This window comes from Coenobita brevimanus, chromosome 50, assembly GCF_032717465.1.
Source record: "Coenobita brevimanus isolate Jiangsu-jjx chromosome 50, ASM3271746v2, whole genome shotgun sequence".
In the NCBI taxonomy this organism is placed as follows: domain Eukaryota; kingdom Metazoa; phylum Arthropoda; class Malacostraca; order Decapoda; family Coenobitidae; genus Coenobita; species Coenobita brevimanus.
In genome coordinates, this window is record NC_137003.1 from 37,211,171 (window position 1) to 37,224,171 (window position 13,001).

Here is a 13,001-nt window from a genome sequence, read left to right on the forward strand (position 1 = left end):
GGTTGTTCAATCTGTACATGGATGGGGTAATAAAAGAGGTACAAGGTAGGGTAGTGGATGTTGGAGTGGCCCTGGTGAGAGAGGATAGTGTTTGGAAACTCCCTGTACTGTTGTTTGCAGATGATACTGTGTTGTTGAGTGAAGATGAAGGGGAGCTGCAAGGCTTGGTGGATGAGTTTGAGAGAGTGTGTAAGAAACGGAACCTAAAGGTGAATGTAGGGAAGAGTAAAGTGATGGTCTTTGAGAGAGGTGAAGTCAGTGAATGTATAGCGAGGTTGGATGGTGAGGAATTGGAAAATGTGAGTGCGTTTAAGTATTTGGGTAGTGTGATGAGTAAGGGTGGAGGTTTGGAGGGTGAAGTGCTTGAAAGGGTACAGCAGGGAAGAAAGGTTGCTGGTTCCTTGAAAGCAGTGATAAGAAACAGGGAAGTGAGCATGGAAGTAAAAAAGTTACTACATGACAGTATTGTGATACCAACTCTAACGTACGGAAGTGAAGCTTGGACGTTGTTGGAAGGACACAAGTCAAGAGTGAGAGCAGTGGAAATGAGTTATTTAAGAGGAGCTTGTGGAGTCACGTGGAGAGACAGGCTGACGAATGAGGATATAAAGGAGCGTTGTGGTGTTGATGTGGATGTGATAGGAAGCGTTGTGAGGAACACACTGAGGTGGTTTGGCCATGTGGAGAGGATGGAGGGTGAAAGACTGACGAAGAGAGTGTATGTGAGTGAGGTGGAGGGTGGAAGGGGGAGGGGGAGACCGAGGATGAGATGGAGGGATGGGGTGGAGAGGTATATGAGGGAGGGGGGTGTGAGTTGGGAGCAGGGTAGTGAAATGGCGGGGGACAGGGCGACTTGGAGGCGATTTGTTTGTGGCCACCCCAAACGGGATTGAGGCGTCTGGCAATAGATAGATAGATAGATAGATCTTAACTCACCCCTTCATTTGGTGCAGGTAAGGTCTACAATGATTTTTTTTTTTTTTTTAAGGAAGAAGGAACCAATGGTCAGGTGCCTGCAAACTGTTCCCTCCAAGAAAAAATAGAAACAAGACAGCAGAGAGCCAAATTCAAGATCCATTCATTTTATTTCGTGATGCCAGGACACTATCTATCTATCTATTGCCAGACGCCTCAATCCCGCTTGGGGTGGCCACAAACAAATCTCCTCCAAGTCGCCCTGTCCCCCGCCATTTCACTGCCCTGCTCCCAACTCACACCCCCCCCCTCTCTCATATACCTCTCCACCCCAGCCCTCCATCTCATCCTCGGCCTCCCCCTCCCTCTTCCCCCCTCCACCTCACTCACTTACACTCTCTTCGTCAGTCTTTCACCCTCCATCCTCTCCACATGGCCAAACCACCTCAGTGTGTTCCTCGTAACGCTTCGTATCACATCCACATCATCACCACAACGCTCCTTTATATCCTCATTCGTCAGCCTGTCACTCCATGTGACTCTACAGGCTCCTCTTAAATAACTCATTTCCACTGCTCTCACTCTTGACTTGTGTCCTTCCAACAACGTCCAAGCTTCACTTCCGTACGTTAGAGTTGGTATCACAATACTGTCATGTAGTAACTTTTTCACTTCCATGCTCACTTCCCTGTTTCTTATCACTGCTTTCAAAGTACCAGCAACCTTTCTTCCCTGCTGTACCCTTTCAAGCACTTCACCCTCCAAACCTCCATCCTTACTCATCGCACTACCGAAGTACTTAAACGTACTCACATTTTCCAATTCCTCACCATCCAACCTTGCAGTACATTCACTGACTTCACCTCTCTCAAAGACCATCACTTTACTCTTCCCTACATTCACCTTTAGATTCCGTTTCTTACACACTCTCCCAAACTCATCCACCAAGCCTTGCAGCTCCCCTTCGTCTTCACTCAACAACACAATATCATCTGCAAACAACAGTACAGGGAGTTTCCAAACACTATCCTCTCTCACCAGGGCCACTCCAGCATCCACTACCCTACCTTGTACCTCTTTTATTACCCCATCCATGTACCGATTGAACAACCATGGAGACATGACACATCCCTGTTTCAACCCAACTTTCAAAGAGAAAAATTCACTTAGTACACCATCCACACGCACTGCAGCCTTCGCACCATCATACATACTCTTCACAGCATTCAACAACTTCCCATCTACTCCATATATTCTTAACACTTTCCACAATCCTTGTCTATCCACCCTGTCATATGCTTTCTCCAAATCCATGAAAGCCGCATACAACCTCTTTCCCTTCTCTAGAAACTTTTCCACTAAAGTTAAAAAACTGGAGATCATGGACAATAGGAAATATAGACAGAAGGAGACAGTTCCAGAGCTGACCTGTTGTATACATCAAGGACTAGGAGTAACAGTTAACTCTTGCACTACAGAGTTGAACAGAATAGGGATGAGAATTTGTTGCTACGAGTAGAAGGGTGCTACGTGCCCACCTTAATGGTGGAGGGATGCAAGCAGACAGTTCAGAGGAGCAGTGACCATTGAAGTAGCAATAGAAAAGAGAAAAGGATGCAACAGTGCAGTGAGGTGATAGAGGGTTGAAGGAAGCCAGTAAGAGGAGGAGAGTTAATGAGATGAAAAGCCTTTGACTCCACCTTGTTGAGAAGAGCTGTATGTGGGGAGCCCCCCCAAATGTAAGAGTTGTACTCTAAATGGGCAAATAAAACCCATGCATAAAGTCAACAGTCGTGCAGGGGTAAAAAAGTCATGGAGTCAGCTCAGCACACCTAATCTCTTGGAAGCAGATTTTACAAGAGAGGTAATATCATCTTTCCAAGAAAAGTCCCAAGATAATGAAACCCCAAGTATGTTTAAAGATGATGCAGGATTGAGCTGCAGAAAATTTTGTCAGGATGATAGATGTAAGAACTGAATTTTTGGTGCATTAAAAACAAGATTACTTTTACCTCAGAGATATGAGCCAAGTCAGACATTAGGTGTGCCATAGCCTCATCCCTTATTTGTTGAAGTAACTGCCGAGATGGACACCGTGGGAAGCGAATGGAAAGATGAAGGGTGAAGTCATTAGCATATGAGTTGATAGGGTTATATGTACAGCTTAGAAGGTCTGTCTATCTATCTATCTATTGACAGACGCCTCAATCCCGTTTGGGGTGGCCACAAACAAATCGCCTCCACGTCGCCCTGTCCCCCGTCATTTCACTGCCATGCTCCCAACTCAGAGACCTGAGGAAGACCACTATTGATAGCTCTAGGAGGAGAACGGTGGCCTCTGCAACAGCGGCCATAGAATGACCAGAAAGGAAGCTAGAGTTGAAGGCACAGATAGAAGGATAGAAACCTTAAGAAGGCAATTTGGAAATAAAAGATTTTTGCCAGACCCGATCAAAAGCCTTTTTGATGTCAAGTGCAGTGGCAAAGCTTTTGCCAAAGTCCTGAAAGGAGGATGACCAGGAGTCTGAACGGTAGGTGAGAAGATCGCCAACGGAGCAGCCCTGGCAGAACCCATACTGATGATCAGAAAGAAGGTTGTGATAGGAAAGATGATTGACATTTTTTTTTAGAATAGACTCAAACACTTTTGAAACACAGGATGTTAAAGCAGTTGGGCAATAGTTAGAGGGTTGGGAATGGTCACCCATCTTTGAGACAGGCTGAATGAGAGCAAAGTTCTAGCAAAGAGGAAAGGTACAAGTTGGCAGACAAAGACCAAAGAGTTTACCTAGGCAGGGTGTAAGCACAGATGCACAGTTCTTCAGGACAACAGGAAGGACCCCTTCAGGCCCATGTACCTTGTTAGTATTGAGGTCAGTGATGGCAGAAATTATGTCAGTTGAAGGAATTTTAATGTCAGCCATGAGCAACTTGGGGGGGGGGGGAGTGATGGAGGAACAACATCGGAATCATCTAAGGTGGGACAGGAGGAGAAAGTCTGAGCGAAGAATTCTGCTTTATCAGTAGAAGAAATAGCTACAGTGCCATCAGCGTGAAAAAGAGGAGGGAAGGATGATGAGGTATACACTCAACCCCCTGCTATCGCGCCTAGTTGGTCACAGCAAACGCGCATGATAGCTCAATACGCAATAGCTGAACTGAACAATCAATGGGAAAATTTCTAATTGGTTTTTCTGTGGCCCATTTTTCTAACTTTTAACCACTTTATGCCTGCGATTTCCTACCAATCTCTCCTCCAACATGAAATAAAGCATTATTATATTAATAATAACAGTATAATGAATAAATAAGCAACATAAAGGCCATCAAACTTTTATAAGGATTAAGGCTTGGGTGGTTTGATGGGTTCCGAGGCTTGGGAGTGGCTTGATTGCCGCCAGATCTCATTAGCTGTCTCCATGATTTCTTAGTGTCCACAGCGAAAGGGGGTATCACGCGGTACATCGTATCAGGAACGGCTGAGGAAGATTTAAGTGAAACAAAACTTGCACGCTATCACACACGTTCCTCATACTGTTGCCAGAGCCCTGTCTCAGTTGTAAACAAGTTATTACTTTATCGACATCACAGTTTTCTCGGCATAGGAAATATTAACTCTTTATGAGGGTTTCAAAACGATTGATATTTATTCTAAAATACAGTATTAATAAGTATTCAGTGTTAGGCTAAATTTCAATGCTGTAGTATGATATATTCTTTCAAGTCGAATGAGTTTTGTTCACGCTGTTTTGCCCGTCTTATCCTTGGCAGGAATCCGTTCAGATGCATTCCAAATGCCCGTGGCATCGTCGGCAATTTTACCACGTTACTGTTCCGATTAACCATCGTATCCTCGGCAACCCTCGTATGAAGTGCCGTGTGAATAAGTTTCGCTTAGCCTGTCTTCAAACTCGACGCATGATAGCGGTCTTGGGGTGCTTGATAGCATGTATGGTTGTGCATTTGATGTGTGCGCTATAGCAGATAAACGCGATAGCTGAACGCACGATAGCAGGGGGTTGAGTGTAGTTGTTTGAAAGGTTTTTGGAAAGGTGCCATTAGGAGCAGGAAGAATTCAAGTTCGAGAGTTCATAGCATTTAGTACAAATGAAATTATTTTCAGCAGAGCGAAGAACAGACTTAGCTCGATTCCAGACAGAAACATAAAAGAGATGAGATTCAGGGGTGGATTTGCTCTGGTACCTTTTGTAGTCCTTCTCCATGTTGTGGCCAGCATTTGGACAAGTGTAATTAAACCAAGTTTTTTTTTGCATTAGTCATAGGATATGAGAAAGGAATGTGTGCTTCCATTCCTGAGAGAATTCTTCTGAAATGTGCAAGGCACACTCAGATGACTTCTGGCCATGGAAACAATAATCATTCGAGGAAAAATAAAAGAAGTACTGCCTGAGGGTCTCCCATTCAGCAGCTCCAAAGTGCCACAACCAACTCTTTTGGGGAGGGTCCTCAGGCCTTACTGGAGTGATAGGACAGGTTAAGGTGATAAGGTTGTGACTGGAAGAGCCCAATGGAGAGAAATGATTAATCATGTAAGCAGAAGGATTAGTGGTAAGGAAAATATCATGTTGGAACTCTCTCCAGGGTGGTCAGGGATACGGGTAGGATGCTGTACATGCTGCTCTAGGTAATTAAGGATAGAAAAGATGTTGGCTTGTTCACCAGGTGGTTCAGTGAAAGAAAAGGATGATGATATAATGCCATTTGCTAATGCAGAACACAAAACTGACAAGAACGTCAGATATTCAGTAGCACTGATCACATATGATACTGCTTATCTTCAGTCCATCGTACTGAAATACTGTACAGTCAATCCTCGAAAAGCGCTTGTTCATAAATCATGGATTCATAAATCACAGCTAAGTGGCTGTCAGACTGTCAGCACCCTTAAAACACTGTTAAGTCAAGAAAATCGCAGACCTAGGCACCCAAGTTGGCCTTTTCCGAGGAGAATCATAAACCGCGGCATTCAAATTGAAAATCGCAACCCAACAACCAATCACTACGCATCCATGGTGGCAAGTGTTCATACTAATGCCGCCACGTTGTTGTTGTTCTTCCCGCCAGTCCGCACACTACAGACCATCGCCGTGGAGTACGAGAGCTACCTGCCTTTTTTTGTGCACCTTCCACCCCGCCTCCTACCTTTCATGGCCCCTCCCGAACCCCCGATGAAGCGCTCTAAGCAACATGGTGTCAAGAAGCTGCCACCGTTGTCGTAGAGTCAACATTTGGAGCTCATTCATTGTGTTGAGAAGGGAGAGAAGTTTTCAAGGCTGGCGAAAGAGTTAGGGAAGAACGAGTCGACCATAAGGACGATCTACAAAAACAGGGAGAAAGTGAAGAAGTGCGTCAAAGCTTACGGGACTGGGCTCATTGACGGCTGGGTACGGTGCAGAGACGAGGCAGTAATTTGGACAGAAAGATGTCTGGAGATGTTCGTTCTGAGGCAGGCAAGGAAGAATATTCCGGTCGAAGGCTCAGTCATCAGGGAGAAGGCTAAGAGTTTTCACAAACTGGCAAGTCAACGGCTTGGTATCAACCCCCCTAAGCCCTTCCATGCTAGCCATGGGTGGTTGGCTAACTTACTGAAAAGGAAGCACCTGAAAAACGTGCACATGACTGGAGAGAGAGCGTCTGCTGACGTGGCCGCGGTAGAGGACTTTTCAACCGTCCTCCAGGCAGTTTTGGAGGAGGGGGGTTATACAGCAGAAACTGTTTTCAACATGGACGAGACTGGGCTCCAGTGGAAAAAGCTGCCTAGCACCACATACATCCCACGTCAACACTGAAAGGCCTGGGGAAGGAAGCTCGACAAGGGGCGCTACACTGTCATTTTTTGTACCAATGCCAAGGGAACATTCAAGATGAAGCCTTTTGTAATTAATAAGACAAGAAAACCCCGCGTCTTCCGCAACCTCGAAGACATGGATCAGTCAGGGGTGTATTGGCGTCAGCAGGCTAAGGCATGGGCTACTACAGGCTTAGTCGTGGACTGGTTTGACAGATTTGTTGAGGATGCGAAGGCTCATTGCAAGCATGTTAATGTGCCATTCAAAGTGTTGCTGCTCATGGACAACGCTCCCGCTCACCCACAAGCCCTAACCTCATGTCACCCCAGCGTCAAAGTTATGTTCCTCCCACCCAGCACCACCTCTCTTCTCCAGCCACTTGACCAGGAGATAATAGCGAATACGAAGCTGTTTTACACCCAGTTATTTTATCGCCAGTTTACCTTAGCTGTCATCGATGATGCACCAGAGCGGCAGCTGCTGAGAGAGTTCACGGCAGACAGCAGCGACAGTGAGACAGGGGTGGGTGTTGTTGAGCCTGGCCCTGGAAAAAGTCGAGAGGTGTTGTCTGTGTACCAGTTCTGGAGGAAATTTAACATCAAGGACTCTATTGATGCACTACTAGAGGCTTGGGGCAAGCTTAATGTTGCAACGATTGCACGTGCCTGGGGCTTTCTCCTGCCTAACCTCACGAGTGACGACGCGCCAACTCAGAGTGTAGAAGACAACGTACAGGCTGTTGTTCAACTGGCTTGGAATCTGCCAGGCTGTGGTGAAGTGTCAGCTAGTGACATAATGGACGTGATTACTGAGAAGGTTGATGATGCTGAGGCTGTCGTGGAGGCCGTTATACAAGACGACGAGCACTTGGAAAGGCAGACCAACCGTGAAGTGAGTGAAGTGAATGAGCAGGAATGTGGCGAGCCTTCTATGAAGGAGCTCAGTGATTTGCTTGTTAACATAGACTTGGCCAAGGAGATTGTGAAATCCATTGAACGTGATGAGGAAAGGTGTAGTGAGAGTATTGGTTACCTAGAAAAAGCTGTGCGTTTTTACAAGGACTTGCATAATCGCAGAGTTAATGAGAAACATCAGGAACTCATCACCCACTGTTTTGCCTGGGTAAGGGCAGAAGCTGAGCCTGAACCACAGCCTGGCCCTTCACACACTGAGGACGTGGATGACGCAGCATCTGTCATCTCTGAGGCAGACTTTGAGGGCTTCCTGAGGGAGGCAGAGGAGCTGGAGAAGGGAGAACAGCATGAGGGAGCACCCGCACCTCATGCTGAGATGTTCTAAGTTCTTCCCAACACCACCCCACTCCATTCACTTAAGCAATATCGTCATAGGATTAAGGTGAGATCCCTTAACATTGCTTATTTCTATTAAATACATGCACTGAATATTCCTAAATTTGTATGTTTGTGTTTGATGGTGCCTAGATAGGTGTAGGTAGGGTGCTGGGGGGGGTGGTTGGCCAAAGTCCAGACCCAAATTCATTTTTCACCTATGAGTTATTATTTATAAACCACGGAATTTGTAAATCATGGCAGTGGTCCAGACCCAAATTGCCGCGATTTACGAGGATTGAGTGTACTTTACTTTTATCAGATTACAGTATTCAGGTATTATTTATGTTCTGACAGGTTCTTTTTTTTTTTTTTTAATTTTATAACAGAACAGAGGAAAGAAAAACAAATGAATTAAAAAAAAAATAATCCATACACCAGATTACTAGTGTCCTCCATTCACAAAGTATCTGTAACAGTTGGACTTGAACAGCTGTATGTTGAAATTTGGAGGGAAACAACTCTGGGGAAGTGAGTTCCAGAGAGATGCAGTTTGGAGAATGAAAGTATTCTTATAGGCAGAAGTTCTGCAGTATGGCTGAGTGACGTTCCAGTCATGAGTGCTACCAGATACCCGCATAGCACGAGGGAAGGCATGAGAGGTGGCACAATAGACGCAACTACGTCTGAGCATTTGCCATAAAAATATCTGTAAAATAATGCAAGGGAGGCAACATTTCTTCATTCTTGTAGGGGAGGTAGTTTATTTATAATAGCAAGGTTATTAATAATTCCAACAGCTTTGTTCTGAATTTTGTCTAGTTGTTTTAATGCAACCTCTCCACATCTTTTCCACAAGGGTGAGCAGTATTCAAGCTGAGAGCACACATGACTCTTATAAATTATAGCTAACTGCTCATCAGTGAAGAAGTTGCAGACACTGTACAATAATCCAAGTTTCTTTTAGGGAGTTTTAGCAAATGATCTAACAAGAGAGGTCCAGCTGAGGACATTGTTAAATGAGATGCCGAGAATTTCAATACTTTAGGAGATGAGAATATTAGCAGCATTGAAGGTAATATACAAATTTGGCAGTATCTATCTATTAGTAAATAGTATATCTTTGGTTTTATTAGCATTAACTGAGACAAGGTTGTTTTGTCCCCATTCATTGATCGTAGATAAGTCTTGATTTATGAAGATGGCAGTACTGCGTTGAGAGTTAGAGATAATAGACTTTGTAAATAGGTGTCTGAGTGTGAATGAACTATGAAGTGCTGGGTCATCTGCATATGAATGGATGGGATTGTGGGTGGCAGATAAGAGATCATCAATATGAGCTAGTAACAGGGTTGGCGCCAGAACTGATCCCTGTGGCATGCCAGCATTTATTGAGTGGAAATTGGAATATACATCATCTGCTTTTACTCTCATTTTTCTGTCACTGAGATATGAAGAAAGTAGAGGAACAAAAGACGTTAGTCCATAATAAGGGAGTTTGGACAGCAGGGAATGGTGCCATAGTTTGTCAAAAGCTTTAGAAATGTCAAGGGCTACTGTATGAGTTTCTCTATGTAGGCTGATTGATTGATGGATGGTATCAGGAGACTGAGTATGTCAATGGTAGATCTTTCATGGCAAAAACCATGTTGTCTATCACTTATTAAGTTGCTGGATTCAAAATGTTTCACTACTGTATGTGCTTATTAATTAAAATTTCAAGTACTTTATGAAGAGGAGATGTGACAACTTTTGGTCTGTAATTAGAGGGATCAGAGGAACTTCCTTTCTTTGGAGCTGGATGGATATTGGCTTCTTTCCATGATTTAGGGATTGAAGAAGTATGTATGCATAGTCTGAATAATTTAGCTAGAACAGAGGCATGTTCTGGGGAACACTTTCAAAACAATTGGAGGAATTCCATATGGGCTTGGAACTTTATTGGTTGGTAAGTTGTCTAGGATGAATTTTACGGATCTTGTCTGTATTTTAAGTGGAGCAATTCGGGAGAGTCAAGTTCTAGTCCTGAGACGTTCTGGCTGACTTCCTCTGTGGTAGAATTTCTGGCAGATGTAATGACAAAGATATCTGCTTTCCCATGAGGGTCATTTGTGATGCTGCCATCTGAAGATTTTAGTGGGGGAATGGATGATGACTTGTTAAAGTTATTGTTGAAAGAATTGAGAGTTGATCAGAATATTCTGTTGTCATCAGGGTTGTTAAGCAGTGTTGATGCTTGATTTTGAATCAAGTTTGATTTAGCTAGGTTTATTACAGCTTTTGCATGGTTTCTAGTTATTTTAAATTGAGAGAGTGATTCAAATGTTTTTTATTTTAAGTAAGTGTTATATGCTAATGACTTTTGGGCCGTTGCTGTGGTACAGTTGCTGCCAAATCATTTTGGAGAGTTTGATCTTTTAGTCAACTGTTGACTTGATATGAATAAATCCATACCAGCTATAGTCACGGCACGTGAGTCTGAGGTTGTCATTATCACACCCTGGCAACCGACCATTCAAAAGTGCCTCCGATTTTGTATCATATTTCTGTATACAGGTACAAGAATCATATTATTATGCACAAATATATTATACATGAATATTATTATACACGAACATATTATATACGAATCACATGTCTCATATTATACACAAAATCAGACACACTTTTGAATGATAGGTTGCCAGGGCACGATAATAACAACCTCAGAGTCACCCGCCGTGACTATAGTATTAAGTCGCAGATGTGGGACTGGGTAGAATTGGCATCACTAGAGAAGAAAGACTGCCATGGAATGTCAGCAAGATAATTTCTAAATCCATGTACTTACTGCACTACTTCTGTTTTGTGGCATTTTCTTCCATCTTTCCATATGACCCTGACCACCTTTGTAAGTGTTAGAATTTTGAAGTGACAAGTTCTACTAAAAGAAAGAAGGTTTATCAGCGATGAATAATTTAGTATGCTAGATCTGGTATGAAAATTAGAATAAGTCATGAAGTTTAAATCTATGAAAGTGGTTATAAGAGCTTGATGTTCATTTATGACAGAGAGATGGACCTTATAGGGTAAGGTTGAATATGATAGTGAAAGCACTTTTGAAAATAGTGCTTGTGGTAATAATAAAAGTGAATAAGACCTAAAATTGATGCACTCCTATCCTACTCATTCAGATTGTATGACGACAACAACCATATGGGGAAGTACACAACAGAGGAGGTCAGGAAGTTGAGAGAGCTAAGAATGAAGCATGGCAACAACTGGCAAGCTATTGCAGCACATCTAGGGAGGTCAGCGGCCTCAGTCAAAGATCGATGCCGCCTCCTTAATGAACACTGTAACCGTGGGGCCTGGAAACCTGATGAGGAGGATCGTCTTGCTGCAGCTGTTTATGAATTAGCTCAAGTTCTCCCAGGAGAGCAGGTTTGTTTTAATGCAACTTATAGTAATGGGACCTTGTAGCAAAAGTTCTGTTAGGCTGAGGCCGATGGATCCACTAAATATTATGCTTAGTGACTGGTTTGGATGTGCTCGACTATTGTCTAATATAATGGCATTAATTTTTGCTTATATTTATTTTACAAATACTTGTAAATGAGGGGATATCAACTGTTTATTCACTCAATTTACTGCCACCTTGAGGTGGCTACACTTTGTGACTAGCCCATTGGTTTCTGGTACTCCAAGATATAGTTTATTACATTGGATGGTAACCATATACTGGCAAGCTACATATGGATGCGATGATAGTTTGTGTTACTTGCTTACATAATGCCACTTAACGGCTAATGACTGCCTAGCCTTAAAGTCTGAATTGAATGGTCTAGTCATGGGCCATATTCTCTTGAGGTGGTAATAAAGGATTGGATGATGAATGGATGTATCATGTTGTTGTGTATAAATTTAAATGACAATGCTTGTGCGAGGATAGAGAGAGATGTTGTAGTTAGTGGTCCCATGTTATCTTTAGAATGAGGTAGGTGTGTGATGCCCCAGCAGGTGCCCAGTTGGTACCTGGATTGGGTTATAAGAGAGTAGAAAACATTTGCGAGGAAAGAGGTAGTGAAGCTGATGATGAATGGTGAAAGACAGAATTTTTTATTATTTTTCTTTCCTTTTCAGGTGGCTTTTCATTGAGTGACAACCCTAATAGTTTCCTGGAAGCCAGGAGACCATTTACAACACTGGGTGGTATCCGTATAGCCAACCCATACGTGTTCCCTACATTTCAGTAAGTGGGTTGGCGAAGGGTTAGTGCCCCTCCCCGTACAATAACAAACTCAAAGACAATGACCACCCCTTATGGGATTATGGCATCTGGCTATAGATAGATAGATAGATATAGTCCATCTATCCATCATCCAATCCTACGTTGCCCCATGCAGAGCGTAGGAGCCCGGGGCTAGGCAGTTGGTCCTGACATTTAAGATGAGAGTGACCAACCTCACTCATCCCTGAGTGGCATTACGTAAGCAATAAACCCCAACTACCCCTTGGATATAAACCTTCACCGGCTCAATCCGATTGGAGCATAATAATTACCCACAAAACCACCAGGCGCCAAAATTTGGTTATATGGTTACCACCCAGCGTACTAAATGGTTCCTGGTGTACAGGAAACCATTTGGCTTGTCACTCAGTGTAGAGTCACCCACAGGCAGAAGGAAGAGGAAAGACTGAAGGTATGAAAGACAGAAGAGGGAGTGTAAAGTCACCCGTAGGCAGAAAGACAAGGAAAGACTGAAGGAAAGAAAGAAGAAGATGGAAGGAAAGAAGGATGGATGAGAGGAAAGGGCAGACACCTGAGAGCAGCAGAACATTGATAGATAGATAAATAATTTTTCAAATCTGGTATATGGGGATGACGCTGGGCTGCCAGCTAATAGTAAAGAGATTATTAACATGCTGGTAAATAGGGAAAGATGAAATGATAGAAGATTTTATGTACAATACAATCCCAGTTAACCGGGGAGCTTGGGGAATTTAC

General features: G+C 43.4%; 1 protein-coding gene across 1 annotated transcript in view; it reads left to right on the plus strand.

Moving 5' to 3' along the window:
- The window catches only part of LOC145399806 (uncharacterized), a 256,576-nt gene that overhangs the window by 111,302 nt on the left and 132,273 nt on the right, over positions 1–13,001 (plus strand). The window contains exon 6 of the mRNA XM_080272355.1: positions 11,188–11,437. Coding sequence (XP_080128481.1) covers positions 11,188–11,437 — 250 coding nt within the window. The remainder of the gene's footprint in view (positions 1–11,187; positions 11,438–13,001) is intronic.